This window comes from Nelusetta ayraudi, unplaced genomic scaffold (assembly GCF_046127955.1).
Source record: "Nelusetta ayraudi isolate G7.1 ecotype Tasmania unplaced genomic scaffold, CSIRO-AGI_Nayr_v1 ptg000013l, whole genome shotgun sequence".
In the NCBI taxonomy this organism is placed as follows: Eukaryota; Metazoa; Chordata; class Actinopteri; order Tetraodontiformes; family Monacanthidae; genus Nelusetta; species Nelusetta ayraudi.
Genome location: NW_027466063.1, coordinates 920,001 through 946,800, shown reverse-complemented (window position 1 = coordinate 946,800; position 26,800 = coordinate 920,001). Strand labels below are relative to the sequence as shown.

Sequence of the window (26,800 nt, the reverse complement as noted above, 5' to 3'; positions counted from 1 at the left end):
ATTTCTAATATTTTTGTTGAGTAAAATCAAACAAGGTCGCAGCTGATTCATACCTTGATTCTCAAGTAGTGTGTTCGACTATAGGAATGAAAGAAGGACGACTCGCAATAAAGTGTAGGACAATATTGGAAAAAAATGCAAAAGACCACATAGAGTAGAATCGTCTTTGCAGTTTATCTCGTCAGGACTATTGAGGTTTTTTTGGATGCCGTCGTTATTTTTACTTTGAGAACTGCAGGTAATGATTATTCTTATCTTCTTATCTCTTATCCAACAATTAATGTTGTTTTTCACTGACTGTCAAGGCAAATTGACTTTTTTGTGATATGGTACATTTAATCATTTGTAATTTATGCAGGGAGCTCCTCCAAATCCCCTTGGCACCAGCGAGGGGAGCGTACACAGAAGTGGGTTTGTTAACACGTCAAAGCACGGAGATCGGGGCGTGATGTGTTTTTACTCTATTATGCCCTTATTATTCAAATTATTGTGAGCGCTTTCATTACACAGGATCATTAATTCACGGGACTATCACCTCTCATAGCCATAGATCATAGATAATAATTCCTCTAGCGGGGAGCGAGCACAGCGCAGTAATAGTGGTGATATTTTCAATCACTTCTTAATATATCTCATTAATGCTGCAAATATGCTTGCGCTTGCGACTTTGTGTCCTCGAACAGCGAATATCTGTTACAACCACTGTGTACCTATAACAGCTATAGCTGCAAGAGTCCAGTAAAAAGCCAAATAAACAAATAAATTCAAAAGTGGGCCACTACAAATTTTGCTTTTTTTTTTTTTTACAGAAGTAGCATCATCATTTCATATAGAGTAAAAAAAAGAAAAAGAAATGCACACTGTTTTTCTGGCCTTTTCCACATCATGTAAATAAAGCATTAATAGTGGTGGATAATAACACAGCTTATAAAAATTGTAGCCTAAATTGTGATTTTTACAGCAAATTAAAACAATACAGAATGCATTGCACTATATTCACAAAAAAGCTTTGTTTTGTTTTTGTTTGGACCTACTGGGAGTCATTTGCATTAAGTGTAAACACAGATGCATAAACAGAGCAAAATTGTACTACACTTGCCTAGTGATGATAAAAATGATACAAAATTACCGGTATATTGTATTACAAACTTTTAAAGTAAATTTCTTATTTTTCTCCCAAGTTCCATGATTTCCACTGTTTTTTTTTTTTTGTTTTTTTTTTATTTTGCTTGATAGTTTGTTCCAGTGAGGGCAAGGTTTGCCAATGTATAGCCCTAAAATCGCAACGCTTCCACTTCCGGCCACACATAGACTGGTCAGACCAGCAGGTATGTCCATAAGACATTGGTGGCCCACTGGGATCTTCCCTCTTGATGTAGAAACCATTACCTCAAGGATGTCTTTATTGTTCCTGAGGGACACTGGGCCGGAGGGAAGCGACATAAACAAAAAGCGGATGACTCGGATCAGCTGGGATGAGGAAGGTTTCCCTTCAGGCCTTTCCTGGACTGTCTTGCTGCGTTTAAGCTGTTTTATGATTCTGTCTGGTAGCATGCCAGCCCTCTCTCTAAATCCATCATGGACAAAATGTCTGACGCACGCTTCAGTTCAAAAGGCCGTACTTTTGAGAGTTGGATATACTATCTTACCATGGTGGAGTGGATGGTGCCCAGGCTGTTGCTGTGGGGCACGCGGTGGGTGGAGCCGCTGCGGCTCAGCGAGTGCGAACGCAGCGGGGTGGTGGTCAGCCTCACCAGGGAGGTGGCCATGGGAAACGGCGGCCTGGTGGCCAACGCCCGGACCTCGCTGGGCGAAGACAGGGAGGCGATGGAGCGGGGGCAGGAGATGGAGCGCCTAATTGGACCGGAGAGCGTCGGCGAGGCGGAGGGGACGGGGCTGGTTCGGAGGGACTTGATTGGAGGCTTCCAGTCCATCCGACCTGTGCAAGGAAGAGCAGGAAGGGTGGAAGGAAACAGTGATCAGTGATTGTGTTTCCATTGTGTCTGAAAAGAGAACAAAACTGAGGTTGTGAACTGTGCAGTGCAAAAACCTTTGCAGTACGTAACCCTCGTAAGGTTGTGTTGCAGTCATTTTGAAAAATGGCTATTTTGCAAACGTGCAGTGGGAAATCTTACACACAAGAGACTCATCCAATTTTTTATTTTTTTTCCAGCCTGCGTATTAGTGTGTTTTCTATTTGCCCAGCATGTCAGTTTGTGTGTGTAAGCGTGTGTGTGTGAGATGGGGGAGTGCTACTGAACCTTCCCTGTCCAACGACTGCCAGCTGACAGTATTAAGGGGCTCAGTCTGAAGAGCTCTGTGCTGCCTCGTGCTCCGGAGCGGAGCTTGGCACACCTGCTGTCTGTCCTGACACTCACTGACACATTCTGAGGCTTTAAAGAAGTTCAGAGGACACACAAAAAAATAAAATAAAATGAGAAACAATTTTGTAACAGGCCAGAAAACGTAATGTAAGGAAATGAAGTGCAAAAGAGCTTTAGGGTTTGGATTTTTTTCCCTTGACGCCCCGAAGAGTCATGTAGCTGTAGTGATTTTTCTTTTTTTTTTTAAATCAGGAACAGCCTAAATTAATGCTAGCCTTTTTTCTTTTTTCTTCTTCTTTTTAATAAATAACCTTACAATTGAAATATACAAATACATTCTGCAAATCAACAGATTTTATTTCAGTGGCCAGGCAGTACACATTGCTGTATTTGTAATAATTTTAAAATAAAATGTATTTGCCCCAAGGTAGCAATTTAAGAACATTTTACTCAGTCCTTACTGTTATGGAAATGATCATTTAAGGGAAAACATAGAACTAAAAATGTAATACGAATACATTGTATTAATATATTGCACGAAGATTGAAAAAAAAAAAATGCTAATAAAAAAAAACAAATATATATATATATAAATATATATACTATAGGGGAAAATAGGTTTGAGACTCTGACGCTCACACAGAAACAGATATGGCCTTTCTTTTTTTTTAAGTGTTCTATTTACTCTCCGAGTGAGCGCTTGACACAGGACAGCAAAGCCACATTTCTAAAGTGTAACAAAAAGCTTTTTTTTTTCCTGCGCAAGGTCAAAATGAATGATGCTCTCTTTTCACTCGAGTGAGCTGATGTATGCGACTCATTGTGGGAATATTTGACACTCATCACGCTCCGTATAAACCAGGGATTGTTGCAGCAATTTCCAAGGTAAACTGTGAATGTTTTTTTTTCCAACAATTTTCATTTGCTTCTCTCTCTCCCTCGCTCTCTTTCTCCCTGCGTGTGTGTGTGTGTGTGTGTGTGTGTGTGTGTGTGTGTGTGTGTGTGTGTGTGTGTGTGCATGTGTCCACTAGGTTATTACTTTGCTGGGGCCGGCAAAGGTTCACATGAATCAGGTTGCAATGTTTCCACCTAAATTAAAATCCAAGGATCTATAATTGGACAGTCAAAAATGGGTGTGTATTAATTGGGTGCACCTGTGTAAAGTTCACAGATCACAGAAAGCGGCTTAAGGTAATAACAATGATTGTTTTATAAAGTCTAATTGTGGAGACTTCAAGGCAGCAGTAAATTTATTTTGTCATAGACTATCGATGTTTTTATTTCGCCAATAAAATGAATATAAATTTGGCGACAACTAACAGTGAAGACATCACATTTTTTTTTAAGTCGAACAGTGGAGGGAACTAGTGTCTCAATGGGATGCTGTGTAAACACACACATACACACACAGGGCACTCACAAAAAAAATACAAACATTGAAACGCAAAATCCCAAAAATCAAACCAGGCACTGAAAACGAGAATATCATCACCTCTAAATACAAGGATATGCACGAAATAAACAAGAGCCCAAGTCAATAACAGAAAAGGTCTCCCACCGAACGCTGCGGCTTTACCTGAGCGCTCTGCCAAGTTCTTGTCCTTGCTCTCCCCAAGGTCGTAAGAAACTTTCTTTTCCCTCTTTTCTCCGCCTCTACCTTGCTCCGGCTTCCTCCGCTCCTCCTCCTCCTCTTCATCCGAGGAGGAGCAGGTGTTATTGCTGCTGCTGGCGCTGCTGAAGTCGGCCAGGTAGTCGGGTCGCTGGCGCCGAAGCGTCTGGCTGCACTCCGGCATGGCAGTCAGGGGCTGGCAGGAAACACGGGCAGGTTATTAGAGAGGAGCGTGCACATGTGCATGTCCAGGTAAGCAACAGCGCCGGCAGAAGGGATCTGCGGGAACACCTGCGTGCTCTTCCCCAGCGTCAGAACATGCTTCAGCGTGCATCCTAAAGCAACATTCTGACAACTGCCTGAAAACTGCAATATTCAAAAATAGGGCCTGTTTCTTAGAATTGTCTCAAAATGTCAAAGGCGTGACTGGAAATACAGTGGGGGAAACTGTTTCGTCCAGTTCAGAACTGGATGTTTCTGCAAGATGATGTCTCTGGCTACAAGAGCACAAAAACTACAAGAATTTTGCTTTTACATTTTTTTTTGTGCACTTCTGAAGCATTCAGACCTTTTGAAACACAAACAAAAATTCTCCCATTATATTGAATGAGCAAAATTTTATGCGTGTCCAAAAAAAAAAAAAAAAATCCCACTGTTGTATGTGTGTTTTCATACCATGCACATTCCGCTGGGACCAGAACAACTGCTGAGTTCAATTCAGCAGGCTACTAATCACCTGGCTAGACTCAAAACTTTTCAGTAAGTTCCCAGGTGACATGGGGTAGAAAAAAAATGAGCCTTTTTGGTGTCCAAGTAAGCAGGTAGAAGTTAAAATCTGATTTAGATGTTTTGCCCATTTGTAATCCTTTTAAGGGTCAGGAACAAGGAACAAAAGAAAAATAATCCGATGACGATTTGACCTTTGTTTCTTTAAAATTTCATGAAACTCCACCCGCAAGACACAAAGTGTAAGACACGGGAGGAATGGAAACACCAGAGAAGAACTATGATAAAAAACAAGCCTCTCACTTAGAAAATGTTGCCAGAATCCACGCGTGATTCGACAAACACGATGGTTCCAGCGTTGATGAACGAGGCGGGTGAGGAGAGTCATCACTTAGACAACATGCCCATGTCTGTTGTTGCTTTGTCCTTGAGACTTCAGGACACGCAGCTGAATAACAAGCTGGAGGAGGACTTTCAGAAACTGTACCACAAATGAGTATTCTCAAGTATTTGGAAGCAGCTTTGTGTTGCGACAACGTGTCAGGTTCGACGCACCAAACCCAAAACCCCCCTAACAAGCTCCTTTCATCTCGTAAACCGTCCTCATTGTTTGCTGCTCGCACTTTATTACGAATCGCATTGGAAGGGCGCGTGGGCGGCCGCATGAAGTCATCAACCGACTCATTTCGGGGACGCGCAAGCGAGTCTCTCCGAAGGCGGGAGTTAATTAAGCCGGCCGCCGACTTCAAGAGCGGCCTCGCTGACAGCGTTAATAAAAGCATTTACACATCTGCTATTCACCGATCGAGTGAGTCTGCCGTCGGGCCGAGCGAGTGGACGAGCAGGAAGCGATGGCAGGGATTACCGGGCCGGCCCGACGGTGGCGCTAGCTGTGGCCGAGTAATAACGGAGGAAGGCAGAGATCACAAACACAAAGGGAGGAACGATAAACATATAAACGGGGAGTGAAAGATTGCAGGAGGGAGGGAAATTGGGGGGGGGGGGCGTATGTGGGAGAAGCCGGCAGGAGCGGACAAAGGGAACGGAAATTAACCTGAGGAGGGGGGGGGGATGAGAAGAAGGTGGAACACTTGTTGGGAAGGCTGAGAGTGGGTGCGAGCTGCGTGTTGTCACTTCCACTCCTCGTCCTCTTGAGTCCACTGGCCGCTGGCTGAGCTCGGACAAATCGTCTCCCCGAATAACCGCCCCCCCCCCCTTGCACCCCACACCCACCCTCATCCCGTCTCGCTCGCCTCCTCGCGCTCTCATTGGCTCGACTGGCGACAGATGGCATGTGAGTGCCGCCGCTCTCCGAGGAGTGAATCTATCCGTCACACTTCTTTCTTTCCTGGACTGTCCCCTCCCTCCCCTCCCTCCCCACCCTCCAACCCCCCCCATTCTTCTCTCTCTCTCTCTCTCTCCCTCCCTCGCTCGCTCGCTCGCTCGCTCTAAACGTCCATCATCCCCGCGCGCTTAAGCGCCGGCGAAACTGACGGCGGCCAAATTAAATTGGACAACGGCGATTGTGGCTGAACAAGTCCTCACCGCTGCACTCGGCCCTCCCTCCCTCCCCCCTCCTCCTCACCTCCTCCGTCCCCCCTCCCTCCCTCCCTCCGCGGCGCTGCCCTGTCGAGTCCCTAACGCGCCGCTCCCCTCAGAGGAGGCGCGTTCCAGCCAATTTAGCCTCTCCCCTCCATACCCCACCCCCACTTCCGAGCGGGGAGATGGTTGTGGGGGGGAGGGAGGGGGCGGGGCTTAACCGATGACAGACAGACAGGTGGGGAGACGGCGGTGAAGCCGAGGTGATGGAGGGAGTAATGCACTGTCGTGGGAAACTGAAAGGGTGGCTGGGGGGGCACACAGGTGTGTGTCACAGAGAGACGGGGGGGCGGGGAGGACTAGGGGGTGGAGGCGGCCTGACAGCCGTCCCCTGGGGGGGAAGGTTGGGTGGGAGGGGGAGGAGCTCGCCTCTTTTCTTTCAGCCTCTTTCTGATTCTTTTCTTTTCTCCTCTCTACCTGCTCTCCCCCTTCCCTCCTTATTTCCCTCAATCACATCCTTGTGTGCTTCCTGTGGGCGTCCGCTCCAGGCCTCTACCTGCCTGCCTGCCTGCTCCCTCCCTCCTCCCTCCTCTCCCTTCTTCCCCTCTCCCTTCTTCCCCTCGCTGACACCCTCTTCTGCACTTTTCCCTCAGGTCCCTCGAGGCAACTGGTCCTTTTCTTTTCGCTCCCTTCTCTGCCCCGCGCTCTCTCTCTCCGTCTCTGAGTCTCTCTCTCTGCCTCTCACCTTAGGCCCCCGTTGCCGGGAGGATTTGCCAATCAGCTTTTCGTCGTCCAGTTCACATTGCTCCAGAAGATCCAGGATGTCCTCCTCCTACATGGAGCAGACACACGGAGTGGATGAGAACACGCAAAGATTTTTCTTGCTTACAAAGAGAAAGAGCTACAACATAGATGTGCGTGACAAAGTGCAAGTAATCATTGTAATAATAATAATAATAATAAATAATGATGACTTGAATTTATATAGCACCTTTCAAAACACCCAAGAACGCTTGACAAAACAAAAATAAACACACTAATGTCCAAAAGCATGGATGCCTAAGTGTCTCTTCAGTGATACTTTGATTTTTTTTTTTTTTTGGAGATAAATGTAAATACATAGTTACGATTAATATATATAGTGATTAATCTTGTATCTGAACGGGGCATCGCAGAATGAATAGCATGCATGTGAATATGCTCCTTATCTTGGGTCCGGGTTATAAAAGAGGCCCTGGCTGCACGTAGCTGTGCGATTTGGCAGCGATTTTTTTCAAGGCCGGATTTGGAAAAAGCCGCCTGCCGCGGCCGTGGCCAACACGCGGGGGCCTCGGCCATTTGGCAGCAGCTGAAATGAAGGCAAAGGTGATTAATGTTGCCTCACGCTTGGGACCTAAAAGCTCGCACTTGCCTTTCAAGCGCACATGAAAAGTGCTTGTTCTCTCTCAGATTAGCCGTCGCGCTGCTTTCCCGGGGTCCGCGAAAAGGTCAACGCGCCCGTGATTATCTGGCGCGCATGGGCGTCCAAATTTGAGGTTGTGTGTGTGTGTGTGTGTGTGTGTGTGTGTGTGTGTGTGTGTGTTTGCGTACGCACGCAGAATGTGAAGATGGCAGTCGCCCATGTCAGGAGGTCTTTATTGTTTGGTCCAAAGGATAATGCTGGATCTGTGTGTGTGTGTGTGTGTGTGTGTGTGTGTGTGTGTGTGTGTACAGCCAGCATCAGATCCATACGGGGATCCATACTAGAGACGCAACTCTTGGTATGAACTTTTTCAATTACTTTCCTTCTAGATGTTTTCTAAATGTTGGACTTCTTCTGTTCCATTGATATTAGCTGAGATAGTAACAACAGATGAACGTGGGCCGACAATTTTGCTTGCTCTTTTTGCTCTTTTTTTTTCTTTTAACAAAACATTCTAATGATGTTAGGGGTTCCGAAGCCAAGTATGAATGAACCATCTGCTCCTTTGCAAAGTCAGCCTTGTTGTCCAATCTCAAAAACAAAAAACAGATCTTTGCAGTTTGGGATCGGCACTCAATGGATTACGCATCGAGTAAATAAATACAACATCGGGATTTCAGTGCGTCTCCTCTTAAAGTCGGCCATTACGGCAGCGCTCTGCCTTTCATTAAATCATTTGTTTAGATATTAGGAAGAATAATGGAGGAAGGTCAGCTCGCGCCGTCATCCCTGCAGTGGTGAAAGCCTTCCCACCCAGCACGCTTTGAAAAATCACTGGAAGCCCATTACTGTATTAAATTGCACCACAAGTCATTGGTTGTGCGACTCACGACTGGTTCTCACAGCGTGGCAGGAAGCCAAACTCAACAGACAAATAGTGATTACAGATGGACTCTAAGCTACTTATTTTCCCCTTTTGTAAACAACACTTATGAAATGACGCGGCTGTGCATGGGGGAGGGAGAGAGAGAGAGAGAGAGCGCTCATGTTGGACAATCACAGTCCACTAGTATGATGAGAATTACTTTGATTTTCTTTATTTCTTGACAGTCTTTAAATGCCTCCACTGTATCTGCAGCTGCCCGATTCGCTTCTTTGCTGTTGTTGCTCATGTCAGTTCAGATCATGCGGAGTCGAAAGTAACAAGTTCGACGAATGTCAGATGCAGTGGCATCATAACGGCAAACGCAAAAAAAAGATTGTGAGTAAACCTGCTTAGTAATGTTTCAAAGTGCTTCTTCCTTGTCTGTTTTCTTCCTCTTTAAGAACCTTTGCCACGACTGACAGTTCTCGGCTTCCTCGTCTCTCCTCTGAAAGCGAGACTTGCCTTCATCCCATGTGACGCCTACCAACTGCTTGGCGCTCCACTTCTGTCACTTTTCTCAGACGGACTCGGCCACCTGACTGCACCAACCAGTTCGCAACTAATTCCTCCTTTACAGAATCGAGCGGGCCGGGGGGGGGCAATGGCCAACAACAGAGCGAAGTGCGTGAATGCGAATCTGTCGAGCTCACTGTAATGGAAAGCGTGGAGACGAGTGATGCAAACCCTTTTGAAAGCGGTGCAACTCGCGTCGTGCGTTGTCTCTCGCACAGATGTAGAGCCAAAAATAACACAGTGACGTGTAGGAAGCACGTTAAGATGCCGGGACCAGAAGCCGTGATTTTATCAAGTCGAGAGAGCCGTGATTAATGATGTCTTACTGCCGCCGTGTTAATTTGGCGAGGCAAACACTTTTTTTGGGTGGGGGAGGGGTTGTGGACGAAAAACTAATTTCTTCAATTTCATGTTTCATTCATGTTAATTTTATGCAATTTTATGAGATTAAATTGGAAGACGAGTAAGGAACGATTGTACTGACAAGGTGCCATTTTTGTGCAGCGATTGAAAAACAGACATTTGCATAATGCTAAAAGGGGAAGTTTGCAACAATGACATTGGAAGAAAAGTGAGAGGAAAAAATAATAAAATGCGCCATTTGTACTTGGTTGAATATCATATCTGTTCAAAATCAGTCCATTCAACCGTCTGTCTCAAAAAATAAATTGCCAAGATTGCTGTCTGGCCTTGTCTCTCTCTCCTGGTGTCACTCATGATCATGCTGTTTGAAAAGCACAAAAAAGGATCTGAAAGAAAAAAATCAGAATGTCCTTTGTTCTTATCATCGGCCTCGTCGGTATGAACGCGGGCTAAATCACAACTACCTCGATTCTTTCTGACTCCACGAAAGTTCTACTCTTGAAAACACAATGCAATGCTTGGGAAAGCCTAAAAAAGAACTCAACTCAACTTTGAAAGGGCTAAACTGCTTTGTTTGACAGCCATGTTAACTCAACTGTCAGTAAATGTCACACTCAGTATTTGTAATTAATGCTTAACGACGCTGCTTCAATGTGTTCAATACATTGATCTATAACCTGTTTTACTAACTTCCTATGCCATGTGACACACTGAGATCTGTTTTATATTCATACCTCCAAAGAAATATACAAAAATCTTCAAATATTTATACTAAAATGATAAATAGGACAAGTGAGGGAAGACCGACGACACTTCGACAGCATTATGACTAAAACCTCATGTTCTCATCCTTCCTATGTAACTACATGAAGACTACTCTTCTCTTTAACCTGCTTCCTCTCACATTGTCTTCAACAACCGCATGGAATTGAATCTCTTTTAAATCTCCCCTTAAAGTGCTGTTCAAAATTTGGCCTCCCTGTATTACTACTGACAGCTACTGAAGAGATGTTCCTTAAGCATTTGTCACGAAACGTGTTAATGTGCCTGCGAGAAAGCCGACACGTGGGCGCCGGGGGTAATCAGCTTGGAAGCTACCTGAGAGAGCGACTTACACACAAAGAGGGAGGGACCATGCAGCATCTCCCTGCTGCGAATGACACGGCAGAACAAGAAAGAAATACTGTGGCGCTGGCTTTGATTTGCTCGTGCGAGCCGGCGAGCGTGGCACACTAAATATTTGCCGAGTGACGGAGTGAATAGCAGCTTAGCGAAGCAAAGCAAATGAAGGAGGGGAAGGACACTCTGTCAAACTTTGTAACAAACACGAAGAGCTGAGAAACACTTTGCACGTCATTTTTGGTGATGCCTTTGCCTGCCTCCGTGGCCGGCATCTTAATGGAGACGTGCGGCTTTCCCGGGCATTTTCCATCCTGTGTACATGCCTGAACAATCAGGTTTGCGTGAATTTTGTGATCGCCAGCTGTTGGAAGACGGATTTCATTTTGTTTTGTACTGTCCTTCATATTGTGACTGAAGAAATGCTCTTTTTAAATCAATTAAGTTGAAAAAGAAAACGGACATATTCTGGAAATATGAGGGGGACATTTTGTGCTGGTTGTCTGAAAATTAAGTTTTTGCTCTTGCTAAATTGATAGAAAAGGCCTGGTGTTGGTGACAAAGTATTTTGTATCCCATCTGACAAATTATCTGATTCACATGTGTCCATATCTTTTGATTTTTTTCTGTAGTCACATGGCTGGATTTGTGGATGTAATTGTGGGAAGATTACTAATTGACAATATATTGATCAGTGTCTAAAAAGCCCACGAGGGCTGGACACCAACCAGGCTGTTTGACACTTACATAAACAGATCAATCAATCAATCAATCAATGTATATACATGAGTGTGTGTTTGTAGGTGCGTGTGCCTCTGCCACCGACATACGTGCCTTCATTCGTTTGAGTGGATTATTCAGCTCCTTTTGAAGCGAGGCGGCTCGGCCAGCGAGGAAGGTCTGAAAGGCGGCTGACAGCAGGCTTTCGTACTTCTCCAACAGCAGCTGGTCCTCTGGGGGGTAAATGAGCCTGCAGGTCGCAGAGAGAGGAGCGAGGGATCGGGGGGAAGACGAGAAGAGAGGGAAGGGTCAGCATTAGAAGAAGAAGAAACCGGAGGGGAAAGAGGGGGGAGAAAATGAAGTTGGGGTTTCGTGACACAAAGAAGAAAGAGGGAGAGGCAGTGGGGGAAAAAAAAAAAAGATGGGCAGCGATAGCAGCCACGGTCGGGACGAGGAAGACGAGCAAGCAGGGAGACAAAGGAAAGGATGGACGAGGAGGAGAGGACAGCGGAGGAGGCGACAGAGAATGAAAAGCAGGCGCAGCGGAGGAAAGGCGGCAAAGGTTTTTTCGGTGAGCGCAGTGAGGGAGGACAAAAGAGGCGGCGAGCGGCGAGATCGAGGGGAACAAAGAGAAAAAGATAAAAAGAGACAAAGACAAGTGCGTTATTTCCAGGGAATGGGGAGAAACTTCACTTTTGCTAAAGTGTCTCTTTGCACATTCGGCAGCACACTGCCAGGCGGCTTCGGCGCTGCCTCCTGTTTGTCTTTGGTCTGGGGGGGATCGGCAGAGCGGATGAAACTCCGCCTGGCTCCTCCGCATCGCAGCGCACCTCCCAACGCCCGCGAGTCATCGTGTTAGCCATCAAGTGGAGACAATTACGTGGCTTTAAACAAAATAAGCATTATCCCTCGTGGAGTTAAGGAGCCGGGAAATGTTTTTTGGAGCGAACACTCGAGCATATATGCATGTTTATTTCCGAGCCAGAATCTTTTCCATCAGGCCTTTTCGAGACCACGGGGAGCTCAATTAAAAAGAAAGTGAAAGCACAGACTTGCTTATGAAAAAAACCCAGATATGGCACATGGAGTTTGATAAAATGTTGATTCACGGGGAGATTTTCTGGCCGCACGACTGGCAGATCTTTGCAAATACTGCGGACTAACTAACGCTGAGCTCAGACGCAAACCAGCGTCTTAAGGCAAATAAAGTTTGAAAGTGAAAGTTTGAAAACTCTTCAACGCAGGGACTGGTGTTCTGATGCTGCTGTTGACCCACTTGTATGGATTCGCTTGTGAGGTATTTCCATTCCAATCAAGCAGTTACTAATTAATGTTAAGGGTTCTGAGAGAAACCAATCATTTCATTCCCTTTCCCTTTGCACCACTCTACCAAAAAATTTATAGCTGTAGCTATTGGGCTTTTTTTTTTATTTATTTGACTTAACCATATTATTTTTCTTCCTCTCTGCGCTGCTGAACTGAGAGGAGAAGAACTGAAAGGAAAAAGAACGTGCGAGCCCCAAGAATGCAACATCAATCACCTGGCTAAAAAGCCAAGGGTCAGCGTTTTAATAGCAGCCGTTAACTACTACTTCCTATTTTTTTGGCACTGCCCAACCCTGAACATATGGACATTTATTCAAGTTCATGGCAACGACCATTCAGAAAATAAAAAATATTTTTCTTCTTTTTTCTTTTCTCTGTCATCAGTGGCAAGTTGGAAAAGTGCTACACACCTTCTGTCTACATCAGTAAAAAGAAAAAAAAAAAAAAAAAGCTGCTTTTCTTTTTCCTGGCTCCATCATTTAAAGTGTCCAGGACGTATCGACGCGGACTTTTCCGTCAGCGGTGGCACCGACCAGACGGGCTCCCCTCTGACACGTCTCTCCCTCCCTGACGCAACTTTACTTTCATCGAATGGCCGAACGTACTTCAGCTCATTACTCAAAACTCACATAATGAGAAGCAGTGTGTTAATCAGGCTGCGGAGCCTTGGCGGGGACACCGTTTGAATGCTAAGAGGTCTTTATTAGGGCCACTCCAGACAGGCATCAGCCTGTCTGATTGACTGTCTGGCGGAGGGAGACGGTGATGGCACTTCACGCAGGCAGGCATCGGTGTTCTGACAAAACCATCCAGTCAAGTGTTTGAGTCAAGGACTTAGTTGCACTCTAAGGGAGCGGCGGGAGACACGTCTTTGCGTGCGCGTCTGTCATGTGTCGATGATTGGAAAAACAATACATTGCGGGTGTCGCTGTTGGTGCTGTGGCCCTCAGATTTGCACGGGAAGGGAAGTGGAAATGGAAGCTAATGTTGCTAATAGGTAGCATGAGCTCCATCTGTAATAATAGGTCTACAAAATTTGTCCCATTGTATTTAAGCGTTAAGAAACATCTCAGTTGTGGGCCTTGTCCTGATTTCAGTTTTGACCCTGATGGGTGAAACTTGTTTTTTTCATCTCCTTGTTCGATGGATGCGATGATTAATGAAGTGGCTGGCAACTTTAATTGTTAATAATAATGCAATAATGGTCTTCTGATTGTGAGTTTTTCCTGCCCCCCCTCCACCCTGCAGTTGCACACACATCACAGCAGAGTGACGACAAACAAAAAACAGTGAAACTGCAGCGGTGGATGTTGGGAAATCAAGGGACAGAGCGACATATCCGACAAGGCACATTGGCGTATTTTGGTGGAGCCTTTCAACGCACATTAAGAGGCAAATTGCACTAGGACGTGCAGAGAGAGTTCAACTCACTTATCCGAATATCTGTTTTTTGCTGTTTTTGCGACGTTCTTGTTGCCGGCAAAAAGTGTTTTCTTTCATTTGTTTTTTAGTTTTGCTGACGCATCACTTGGCTGCAGCAATGCGTGTTGTTGGCAGACAGTCTTCCGCTCGCAAAACACGACCACAAACAAGATTCTAAAGTCTATGTAAACACTTTCCCTCCTTCAAATGGAGTCACAGGAGGAAAAGGCAGAGCAAGACTAGTGGGTGGAGGTGGAGGGGGAGGGGCTAGATAATGACAGGCTGATAAAGAAAAAAAAACAAATTCTCTGAAATGCAGAAGAGGTAACTGCATGTAAAGGAGGGAAAACAACTTCAACCACTTACTTTCTTTATATATATATATATATATATATTAACTCTGTGGTCATGCTCACGGAACGTTGCGTCGTCCTTTGTTTATTTTCTCTGCCGCAGCACTTATTTACCCTCATGGGAGTTTGACACTCTGCAAATGACCCCCTACAAAGGGATGCAGAGCTGGTGTCGGTGTGATTGGTGGAGCCTGCTTGCCGTTGCCTTACCTGTAGTTGCCCAGATGCTGCTTTTCGTGCTCCTCCCTGGAGCTCTGCTTGCGGACCTGCGCCAGTTGCTCTTTCTGGTGAAACCGAAGACAGAGGAGGGGGGAAAAAAAGAAGAAGAAGAGCTAAATTTGCTACCGAGAAGGCTGCTCCCGCTTCCACCGTATTTCCCCCCCATTAAATTAGACCTAATCAAGTCTTAAAAGTCAAGCTGGCATCCATCACCCAACAATGAGTCGAATCACTGAGAGATATTCTTGTACGTACTTCCGTCTAAGGTATAATTGTAGGGCTCAAGCTGCCAATTTGGCAAAAAAAGTAAAGAGAGGGGACTCGTTCTCCTGCTGGGATCATTGAGCTGCGCGTTGTTCCTGCCCTCGACAGACAAGAACCTTGCCTTGCACTCGAGCCGTAACAGCACTTTAAGATGAGGTAGTGCCCCTTTCAGAGTTGTGCCTGGGTGCCACTTTTCCTTATTCCCGCTGATTAGCGCTGTGGCTGATCAAAAGGCTAATCAAAGGGGGAGGGAGGTGCCAAGTGCTGGTAGCTGCCATGGTTTCCCTGATATAGATGAGAAAAGCTCCGCCGACCGCTTCATTTCAAAGAGAAAATAATTACATGGGATGCTTGTCTCGGGTAGCTTTGACGTACGCTGGAAAAAAGTAAGAAAGAGGGTTGCAGCCTCACCGGCTTTGAGACTATTGGTGAGTTAGCCCTTTCAAAAACAGGCTGGCTGGCAATGGCAGCGAGAAGGTCAGGTGAAGAGAGAGCAAATTTCTAATGCACTTCTTATTTTCAATTATTTGAGCACCTGCCTGTCTTCGTGTGCTTATCCTCGTGGTGAAAGAGGCTTACTGGGCGTCTCTTCATGTAAAGACTCATGATCGAGGCTTATGTAGATGTGTATCGTCCCTCAACTGGATTTGCAACAGTCTCAACTGTGAGGAAGTAAGCAATTTGACCCCCCCGACAAGGTGTGCACCACCAGGTGTATTTAGCATCATAAAGACATGACCGAAACTCAAAACAGGAGTCGGCAGCAATGGCAAAATAAAATAAGCTGTTTTGGCACTGGAAAGATTTGGCAAATTTTACAAGGACGGAACTCACAAAACTCAGCTCTGCTGCTCATCCCACGAATGGGTGATTCTTACAAATGTGGCAACGTTCAAAAGGGAAATAAACGGGCTTTCCGTCAGTGTAAGACTTATTGCCAAGAATCATTGTGACGACAGAGAAACAATCCAAAACAAATCTCCTCACTCTCTCGCGCTTAGTTTGGTTTTGCTTCACTTCCATGGGCGCCGATAGGCTCGTTACAGTAAACAAAATAAACAGGCGTTAACAATGGTTAACGGTTCACTGCTGCCTCACCAACTCCTCTCTCCTTCGCTCCAGCGTGTGACGTTGTTTCTCCCACTCGGAGGACGCAGACGAGAGCTTCTTGGTGGAGCCGTGGCCATACAGCCGCCTCTGAGCCTCTGCCTTTTGTCGGGCCAGGTTGCGCTTCTTATCGCTGGCTCTGAAAGGAAAACGGAGGTACAAAAGTCACAAGGGTGCGTTCGAGAAGGTTATCTCAGAGTACGGTGGGTTTTTTTCACCGCTTTATTTCTAAACCTGACAATTTCTTTTCCCCAGTGTTGCACGGTATGTCTTAACATGAACTCCCTCAAAGATCTCTGCTGTTATTAACCAGTGACTCCTGATTTTATTCCATTAACCATTTCCAATAATTACATTTCCAAATTAACCAATTTCATTTCCGTTTCATTTTGTTTTACGTGTTTTTGTGAATCGTTGCAGAGTGAGGTTCCTTTTCGGATTTCTCTTGTGCTTTTTGATTGAAGTTTTACAGCATGTAAATCTTGGACGAACGGACTGAATTTTGCCTTTCGATCACATCGTTTGTCATTATGTCCAGCAACGAAACAGGGCGTAGGGCATGAAGGATGGAGCTGAGATGAAAGGAAAACCAACAACAAATGCGGGGACGATCAAGACCCGATGGCCAATTCTGAGCAAGTGGACTGCTGCGGTCAGAGGAAAAGGGCAAGTTGTTTTGAGTCAGCCGCTGGCCCTTTAAATTGGATATTGAGTGCTGCTGGCGAGCTGAGGTTTATCAATGTCCACGGCCGGCCGGGTACGACTCCAGCCCATGCTGATCCAGTCGGCGCTGTGTGCGGGGAGGCACGCAGCACCTACCTCTTTTCAACCGGCGGCCCCTCCCCTTTCAGAGAGTAGAGCCATGACTATATAAGGACAAACGTGTGCGAGGTGGAAACAAAGCCCTCATTCACTCTGCCGCCCGCACTCCAGCGGTGCTCCCCGCCGCTTTCTGAGGCCTCCCTCCATTTATTTGTCATGAAATAATCAAATCTCCCCTTTTAATCTGTGGGAACGCAGCAAAAAAAAAAAAAAAAAAAAAAAAAAAAAATAGCGGTGAAACAAATCATTTTGACAAAAGATTTGTTTGTGCTGACTAAAGCTTGGCAGGAGGAATGGGAGAGACTTTTTTTTTTCCCCCCGCTGCACCACACTTCCCATTTTGGAAAAAAAATAAAAACTAGCTGTAGCTGCGGCATGCCACTAAGCAATTGCGTGTGTGAGTGTGCGCACGTGTGTTTGTGAGGTGTCAACCTGAGACTATATTTGGAGCGCCAAGGAGGGCAAAGCACTGAGAAAGACCTGGCGTGAAATCAATCAATCAGTGGCCAGACGCGATGTACCATGCCAGCAAAATGAAAATAAAATTCAAGTGCATGCGCTGCAATTTCTCCGCCTCAGAGCTAATGTTTACTGCACTCTTCTTATGCCACTCTGAAGTCCTCAGCTAAAAACCCCCAAACACAGCGTGAGGAAAGAAATGTGCAGGGAATCAAGCAACTCCAAAGTTTTTTTGTTTTTTTCTACCCCCCGAAGAGTTTCCAAGAATTGATTTGAATCTCAAACATTTTGAGAAATAAATGCGTAAATAATAAATGATGGGTTTGATGGGAGGTTCCCCTGTCTGTTGCACATAAGGCTTAATTGGCCCCTTGATGAAATTTGTGCGCAAGAAGGATCTTGTGTGTGTGGGTGTGTGTGTGTGTGCATGTGTGTGTCTGGCCATGCGGCACAACAGAACAGTACCGAATATTGAGAAGCTTGAGCGCATTGAGCAGCACCCCTTTCTTCACATCGTAATCAATCTTCTGATCGGTCCCGAAGCTCGGAGCCCGATTGATCTGCAAGAGAGAAGAAGAAGAGGAAGAAGAAGAAGGAGAAGAAGGAGGAGAAGGGAGGCAAGTCAAGTCTGTGAAAAAAAATTTTTTTTTCCCCACCACTTCTCTATTCCCCTTACTTCTCAACAGCCACGAGAACAGACGCAGGGTTTTTGAGCGTCCGCGGGCGAAGGCGAGATGCGCAGGAGGGAAAGCGAGGAGATGGGAGACAGAGATGGGAGGAGACGGTTTACTTTCCCTCTCAAGGACACTTTGCAACTTTTATCCACCGCCGCGGCTACAAATCCCATTCAGCACTGACATGCCTGTCCGTGGAGAAGGAGAGAAAGCCTCTGTGAGGGATAAGTGCGCGCATAGCCGGCAGATTGTGTAGGTTAAATTGTCACCGAGGCAAGTGACCCTGCCATTTTCATCAGACCATAGCAGGCGGCCATGTGTCTGCAATCGGAGTGAGCCAGGCGCCGGCGGTGCAAGTGAGAGGCCAGCGCCACCGTCACCGCCGCCGCCGCCGCCGCCAATAATCTTTTTGTGAGCATCAGCGAACGACAATCGCTCAGCTCGGGCGCCATCGTACCCAATCGTGGCGCTCGCAGGGAGTCAACTGAGCACGAACAAAGTAAGTCACCTGCGATTTAAGCTACAAAAATCCTGTATCACCCGGGGAAATATTCAAGAGCTGCCTGCCTTTCTTAACGGAACAATTTCCAGGCCCCAAACGTAAGGTATTCAGATATCAGCCATTATACCTGACGCGACACATCTCCCGTCAACCCCCTTTTATTCATTGTTACGCTCCCACTCCATGTCTCCTGAGGTGGGGGGACGGGGAGTGGGAGAGCAGGGGCGGGAGACGAGATTGTTTGAGAGTACAAAAAGACCAACAAATGGAGGGGAAGTGCGAGGGAGAAGGTGAATTGAGCCGGCGACCGAGATTGGAACGGCTTCATTTCCGCGGAGGTGACATCAAATGACAATGCGGCAGACGCGTGCTGAAAAGGCCGTCTGCCGCTGATAAAACAGAGATGCCTGAGATAAAGGTAGTAATCGTGCGTGATCCCCCTCTAAGTTACAGGGGCCCGGATGGAAGTGCACCCGGCCAATGGGAGCGGCGAGAGCTGCAGCAACAACAACGACGATGATAATAATAACAATAATAATAATGATGATAATAATAATGCATGAATCAACACGCACAACCTCATTTGCCTTCAGAAATTAAGACAAAAGCATCAAAGGGGCTAAAATGCAGGTATTAAAAGTCGTATGTATTCATTTTGTTCACATTACCAAGCTACATTAAGTTTTATTATTAATCATTTACACGTAAATGGTGTTACTGTCTGCGTTCTGTGAGCCTCCTGTGGCGAAGAAAAATCATCGATAATAGTTAGCTTTTAAAAAAAAATGGCCTTCCCAGTGGCCTTAATCTGCAGTCAAAGCCGCCTGTGTCAGAAGCGCGACTCCTCCCGCTTCCATCTTCCTTAGACAAAAAAGGGAAAGGAAAAAAAGAAAAGCAGCTGGATACAGTTGGACTCAAAACGGGAGCCAATCACAACCTCCATTTTAGCAACGGCGAGCGGCGGAGCCAATCGGACGCGAGAGCGCGGCGCAGGTACCCGTGCGTGGAGACCAATCAGAGGAGGACAGCGGGGGGAGTCGGTGGCCAATGAAAACGGAGATGAGCGCGAGGCGTCGGGCCAGTTGGAGCCTTGAAGGTTTTTGGGAGGCTGAAAGTGAACAAAAGCTGCTTTGCAGGGCGTCTCGAGGATCGCCGTGGCAGCGCTCAGGCACTCAGGCTCTCCCATCGCAACTGGCCTTCGCTAATCTGTACACAAAGGTGCTAGCCGCTGTGCGGCGGATTCGGCGACGCTGCTGTAAGGTGATATTTACATCACAAGCGAGCGGGGCCGAGCGGGGCCGAGCAGGGCCGAGTGGCAGCCGCGTTTTTCCGTTTGTAGCCGAGCTCGGATCGCGGGGCAAGCGGTTGAAAATGAAACGGTTCATAAAAGAGTCGGGAAATCCGGCCGTGCTTGAAGTGAATCCACGCAGCTACAAAACTGCACTTGTGCGAGACGCTTGAAAAAACTACCAAGCTATGGATGCCGGTGCGCTTTAAGAGGATCTAAACCCATCCTCTCCTCTTAGCCTTTTTGGGTTTTGAGTCCTCTGATTGCTAGATTCGGAAAATTCCCCAAATCACGAAAAAGATATATATATAATAAAATCAATCACTAAATGTTCAACACAATGTAGAATTGTGAAGAATTTGTCTTTTTAACCCGGCAGCATCTCCCAGAACCAGAAAAAAATCAAATATGATGTATGAAGCTGTGGTATGTCCAACGTGCACTGATGCAGTTGCAGTTCCCGTGGATGTAAGAAAAAAAAAAAAAAAGTGGGAAGGTCTGTTTTCATTTAGCGTGCCCTCAGACATGACAGCCCCGATGAGCAGACAGCGGCCTGCAGGTATCGGCCCAGACTGGCAGTGATCCCGGGGACGCTTGTCTTGTTACTTGTCTTCGCGTCTCCAGTCTGATTCGCCGGTGTCAACCCGTCACAGAGGAGACCGGCGTTACGCTGCATCTCTCTCCTCCTCCCCCCATCCCGCCCCTCCACCATCGTACCGCGGAACTCCCTCCCCTTCTGCCGGCCGGCCACTCATTTAGCCGAGGCTCTCCCGCCTCACGTTCATTCCTGCCTCCGCGTTTCCCCACTTCTCGTTCCGCGGCGGAGGAAGTCCAGGCCGTCTGATCCTAATGAACCCCTGCAGGCTGCCTCCCACCCCCTAACTCCTTCCACTCTCCCCACCCCCCCACCCCCCACCCCCACCCCCCGACTCTTCCCCCACCAAAAAAAACCCACACTGATTTCCCTAAGTGACTCTGGCAGGGGCCTTAAAGGAGCCCTCGGTTGCGCTGAGACACGTTCAATAAAAATGTCAGATGAAAAGATTAAAAAGTCCTCCCTTTTTTTCTTTTTTTCTTCTTTTTTTCCTGGTCAGGCCACGCTTTGATTCGCCTCCGAGTCGGCGTCGCGCGCTGCCACTCACGGAGGCGGAGTGGGGGTGCGGAGTAGGGGATTTATCAGGCCGGAATTTTTCTCACGAGGCCGGTTTATCTTCACCTGACCGTCCAGCTGCACGTGCAGAGGATCAGATACGATGCGGCAGATAATTATCATTCAGCAGGTGCGTGACTGCCACGCAACATTATGGAGTGTGTGGCAAAGTGGACAAAAAGGTATGATTTTGTTTTTGTTTTTTCCAAGCCACCACTCGTTTGGCTCAAATGACCTGAGATGAGAAACTTTGCTTACTGGCATTTGCTGCCGTGCTCAGTTCAAAGTCCAAATGGAGAGTACGGTCTCTCAGCGCCCTTATTTGTTTGCGCAAGTAGTCGAATTATTCTGAGTCAGAACTTCTGTTGCTGCGGTTCATTTTGATGTCATCGCTGTGCGTACTCGTGACTAATACAAACATGTCAGGTTTCGTCAGTCAAGAGGCCAAATCTCAAGCGGCAGAGTCACAGTTCGCAACACCGCCGGCTGTTTCTGTACCTGCGGCCTGTGCACCCGATAGCACGCCGGCAGCTGCTTTCTTTCAAAAAAAAACAAAAAACAAGCAAACAAACCGCAACCACAACAACCACAGCGACAGACATTGATTCTGCATATTTGGTTCTGCAGGATTTTTTTTTTTTTTCCTCCCAACGAGTGAAGGGTGGTTTGTTTTTAATCCATTCAGAAAAAAAAGACCCCCCCCTCCGCTTCTCCCCTTATCCCTGACAGAGCCTGAAACAAGTTGAGCCACCATCAGGCCCTAATGTTGGTCACTACACCAGGAGAGAGAGGGGGGTAAGGCAACAGCAACGCGGCGCGGCAGGAAAAAGGAAAAAGAAGACGACAGACAGCCGGCAGCCAAGTGCGGCCGTTGTCTCGCTTCAAGCCAACTTATCAATCACTGTTTTGTCCTTCCAGCCGTTCAGGGAGGCGAGCGGACAGGCGCCTGACCTGAACCTGGCACGCCAGATCGCACGGAGTCTTGTTTTGCTTGCTTTCGAGAAGCAATTGATATAGAATTGGCCACAGCAGCAGCAGCAGCAGCAGCAGCAGCAGCAGCAGCAGCAGCAGCAACAAGAAGACAAAGGCAAAAGTTTCTTTGAACGCAAACTTCCACCTGGACCATATAAGACGAAAGAGGAGTATATCCCCCAAACGCACCTGTGACTGTAAATGTTGCACTCTCAACCACACCTCCATATGTCACCCCATAAGCATCCCACATACATATATAACATATATATATACATATGTATATATATATATATATATATATATATATATATATATATATATATATATATATATATATATATATATACATATATATATACATATATATATATTTCCTCCCCTTTCAATCACACGCATGCACATGAGCGCGCACGCCGTCAGCGGCGCCGCCACACGTGCCCGATGATAAATGACTAAATGCCGGGGTGTGTTTTGAACTGCCCCACATACGCGGCCCACGCTCTCCTAATTTGATACTTATTCCATGAAATAGTCATGTTGGGGGAAAATGGATGTGGATGGAGACAGACAGTCCCATACATCACTCTAATTATTCTTTAATAAAGCACTTTTGGAGGCCGGCGAGCGGCAAGATAGGTAACTACTGCCACCTAGGGGTCACTTGGAGAAAAGACCTCGCCTCTATCCACCCCCCTCAACTCTCTCCCTCCCTCCTTCCCTCCCCCCCTCCCTCCCTCCCTCCCTCGCACAGAGGTGAGAGGACGACGTCCCGGTTGCATTTAAATAAGAATGAATTCCGCTAAGTGCGGAAGATTAATCAAAAGGCGGGAAAAAGGGGCGCGAGGGGTGGAAGGGCGCGGGACGGACCGCCGGGATAATTGAGTACGTCGAGCCGTATGTATTCTCCTCTGCCATTTTTTTTAAGCCTCGCCCAAAAATTCAATCATGAGGGAAAGGGATGAATATTATTTGGCGAGCGCAGGTAGCGAGAAAAAAAAAAAAAAAAAACCTCCTCCTTAATCACCCTGAACACACAATATGGTTCGACCTCCCGGGCCGTCGAGTAGGTTGTTGGAAAACACTTTTTAGATTTCCTGAGGGCGGGTCTGAAAGGCAGGGCCACCTCTACAGCCTTCCTTTCGATACCCCACTCCCCACCCCCCACACACACTGTCTCGGTTGTGACTGGAGTTTCTTTTTTTACACTGTAATTTCTCGTGAGACCTCCGTAAACGGCAACGGCGACGCGCGAGTTTCCTTCGGAGGAGAATCTTAATTGAAAGCTTATTTCTTAAGAGCGCCGCTCGCTCGCTCGCTCGCTCGCCCGACGCTCGTCCCACGCGACGGAGCGGGCAAAGGAAAGAGCGTGCATCCCGGTGCCATGTCGCGATTTCTCTTGTGCGGTGTGTTCGGCAGATGTTTCGAGAAGGAAAAAAAAAAAGAAAGAAAAATAATGCATCCACGTGCATTTTTTTTTTTCCCCAACGTATGTTTGCACTGCGACATCTGTTTACACTCGACAGGCCTGATTACGCCACGCTCCCCCAATACAAACACACACACGCACACACACACACACAAACACTTGTACACATGGGCAGGGAACTAGAAGGAAGTCTGGATTATGTCGGCTCAGGGGGACAGGGAGGCAGAAACAGAGCTCATCTTGAAAACATCGAGGACGGAGCCCAGAGCGGAGCAAAACTTTCTGGCGGGGGAAGGTGGGGGTGGGTGAACCTGGAGGCTGAGTGGGGTGGGCGGCAACAGTCCAGCTTCAGCCGGCTGCAGCGACGCCTGCCCACCCGCGCGCAAAACCGAGACACACAAACAAACTCCCGCCACAGTTCACCTCGCCGCGCCCGCCTCATTAGTCGCCAATCACGCCGAGCGCGACGGACGGCAGCGGCAGAGGAGGAGAGACGGATGGACGGGAAGGGAGAGGGGCGCGGCGGCGGGCGTCAATAAATCTCGCCGCCGGAGCTCCTCGACGCTGCCGGGTGGTGACGCTGAGCAGGGACACCGGCGAACCCGAAGGCAAACAAGGCGGCTCTTCGTTTGGTTACCAGGCCGATCGGGTCCGGCGTTTGTTTGTGGAGCAGAATTCCTTCTTGCCTCATTGACTGCAGGGTTGGGGGGTGGCGGAGAGAAAAAAAAAGAAAGCGCAGGCTCTGGGCTCGGTTTGGTTTGGTGGGCAGATCTGAATGGTCAACACCACACACACACACACACACACACACACACACAAACACAAACGCACGCTACAGAGGCATATTCCCCCAAGGCGCAGAGGAGAGACCACACATCCAGATCCTGCACACACGCGGCCGCCGTGCAGAGGCATTCGCGAGCAGCACACAACGAAGCGCCTCGTCGCGCCGGCTTACATGCCACATGTGTGTCTGCGGAGCGCGGCCGAACGCATACAAAGTACCCACGCTCAAACAAACAGACACAGTGGCGTATTTCTTCACCACATGCACCCTCACGCGTTGGAACACGGACGGCCTGGCGACACGCGGAGCAGGGGCGGCCCTTTTGAATTGGCCGACACCAAAGAGACGGCCTCACGCCGACCGGTCGGGTTTTCCTTTGTTCGCCCCTCCGTCCATTCAGGGAGCTGGCGAAGTCGCGCGGCGTCTGGGAGAAGTTTAGACAAAGGGGATGGCTGAGGGCTTGCGTGGCTGCTGCTCAAAGCTCAAGTGCGTTTGAATGGCCGGGAAGCGATCGGCCACTGAGGAGATGTTTGTTGTCAATTCCCATGTAAAAATAGAGAATCTTTAGTCCCAGTTCTTATTTTTTTTTTTGGTTGCTTGCTTTCTTCCTTGTTTATCACCAACAAATCCTTTGAATCAAAATATGTTGGGTTTTGGAGTCTGTAATATTTGCCTTTTTTGTAGTAGTGGACCATGATAAACAAAAATAATTTATCAGGTGACCCAAAAACCAAATTGTGGATGCTTTTTATCAGAGAGAATTCAGAGAGAAGTGATTTTATTTTTTTTTTAAGAGGCGCTCCTGAGCTGAAACATTGTTTTCATTCATTCTCCATCCAGTATATCTATTACTGTTTGTTACTGTGTTGCTCTGTTTTTTTTTTCTTTATGTCTGACACATGTGTCTTTCCCTTAGAGTTTCTCTCGCTTGTGCCGGGCTAACAACGCGCCCCCCACACGAGACACATGCGAGTTTGTCCCGCTTTAATGAAAGCGAACGGCTCGGGTTGCGCCAGTTGAGCGCGGCAACGCGCACACGGTCCCGGTGTTTTGAATGTCAATGGGAGGCAAAACTTGTGCTTGAATGCATCGCCGAATTAAGATAAGGATCGCACAAAAAGCCGCGCCTCTCCGCGTCCTCCCCCTTTCTGTCCTCGCCCTGAACACAACGCGCCTCTTTGATGGCTGGCTGCGGTGCAAGAAGCGTCAATCTTGCACACCACAAGCTTTTCAGCAGGTGTGTCCACACCGGCCTGCATGTTGGTGTTGCTGCGTATTTGAATTTTTCTTTCTGTATTTGACTGCAAATAAAGAGCAATCACCAGCTATTATACTGAGGTTTTCTTAAAATGCATCCCCCTGAACAAATTAACATGCATAACTAGTAGACTCTGAAGGTAATTGTGTTCTGTTTTTCATCCAAGTCTCTGAGAAAACAGCACACCAAAATAAGAATAGGTAAAAAAAAAAAAAAAAAAAAAAAAGGGAACAAACTAATGTCACTTGACATTTTCTTATATATGACACCGTCTCGTTTGGGGTTTGTCGACGGACCCTGAGTTTACACAGGCCGAAAGTTTAATTTCCTGGCTGTGACTTTGCGTGTCCGGCAACCGATTTTGACATTTTAATGAGTCAGAGAGGAAGGCACCGTTGAAACGGCAGTCTGGGAAAAGCCCGAGCGAGTCTGGCACGTGTAATTCACAGTGACACCAACAAGGAAACCTGAGAGCTGACGTCCGCAAATTAAAAACAAGCCTGCGAGACCCAGATTGCGTTTCCATTCCTGACATGATAATGGTTAGTGACTTAAAAAAAAAAAATCATAAAAACCCAAAAATAGAAGAAAGAAACCATGGTGAAATGGGATGAAACAGATTTGCTTTTGCGACAAATGTTCCAAACTAATCTCCTGAAAATCTTAATTTGGACCTGAGGGCTTGCCATAGGGTACATTTGTTTCTAAAAAAAAGAGGCGAAAAAAAAGCCTTTGGGCCTCGCTGCATATTACGTCCCTCCTGAATTAAAACTGTGTTAAGGAAAAAAGAAAAGAGTGGTAATAAAGTTATTTTCAGGCTTGACAGCAGAGGCAATGAGGGCTGGAGGAGGGACCTCTGCGCCTGTGACTATCACTTGGCGGATTTTGAAAATAAATGATTGCTGCTGTAAATGTTGCGTGAAACAGGAGCATGTCTGCGTGTGTGTGTGTGTGTGTGTGTGTGTGTGTGTGTGTGTGTGAAGAGAGAGTTTTTGGGAGTGCTGGGGATGGGGAGGGAGGGGGGGTGTTAATTGATGAGAGTTATAGAGAGACGCTTGTAACACAAGGGGGATCATTACTGCCCGAGTGGAACAACTGCATTCACGGCTGTTTGCCATGTCTCCCCCTCTCTCTCTCTCTCTCTCTCTCTCTCTCTCTCTCTCTCTCTCTCTCTCACACACACACACACGCACACACACACAGAAACTGCCACAGTGCATTGGCAGTCAAAAGGAAAACCATCCCTTGTCTTGTACATCCTTTTGTCATATAGTGCAACTGCTCAACCACACGTGAAGACTCTTGTAATTACACCGCTCTGATTCCACCGCGCGCGCGCACATGCACGCGCGCACACACACACACACACACACACACACACACACACACTCACACACCAAAGCTAACCAAGTAGAAAATGTCACATTTCCTTCCAAAATCAACCGCTTATGTACATGCCAAGATTTTATTTTGGGCTTGGTGTGACGGGAGGGAGGGGGGGGGGGCAAACAATTATCCCAGAAGCAAT

At 47.1% G+C, this 26,800-nt stretch overlaps 1 protein-coding gene across 6 annotated transcripts in view; it reads right to left on the bottom strand.

Moving 5' to 3' along the window:
- Positions 1–26,800, bottom strand: part of ttll7 (tubulin tyrosine ligase-like family, member 7) — a 67,582-nt gene that overhangs the window by 17,201 nt on the left and 23,581 nt on the right. For 4 of the 6 annotated variants that reach the window (XM_076022627.1, XM_076022631.1, XM_076022625.1 and 1 more), the window contains 8 exons: positions 17,678–17,772; positions 15,923–16,070; positions 14,552–14,625; positions 11,355–11,490; positions 6,944–7,030; positions 3,901–4,129; positions 2,262–2,393; positions 1,650–1,939 (listed from right to left, as the gene is read on the bottom strand). In XM_076022627.1, coding sequence (XP_075878742.1) covers positions 1,650–1,939; positions 2,262–2,393; positions 3,901–4,129; positions 6,944–7,030; positions 11,355–11,490; positions 14,552–14,625; positions 15,923–16,070; positions 17,678–17,772 — 1,191 coding nt within the window. The remainder of the gene's footprint in view (positions 1–1,649; positions 1,940–2,261; positions 2,394–3,900; positions 4,130–6,943; positions 7,031–11,354; positions 11,491–14,551; positions 14,626–15,922; positions 16,071–17,677; positions 17,773–26,800) is intronic. The other 2 variants (XM_076022630.1, XM_076022628.1) reach the window with 1 other exon arrangement.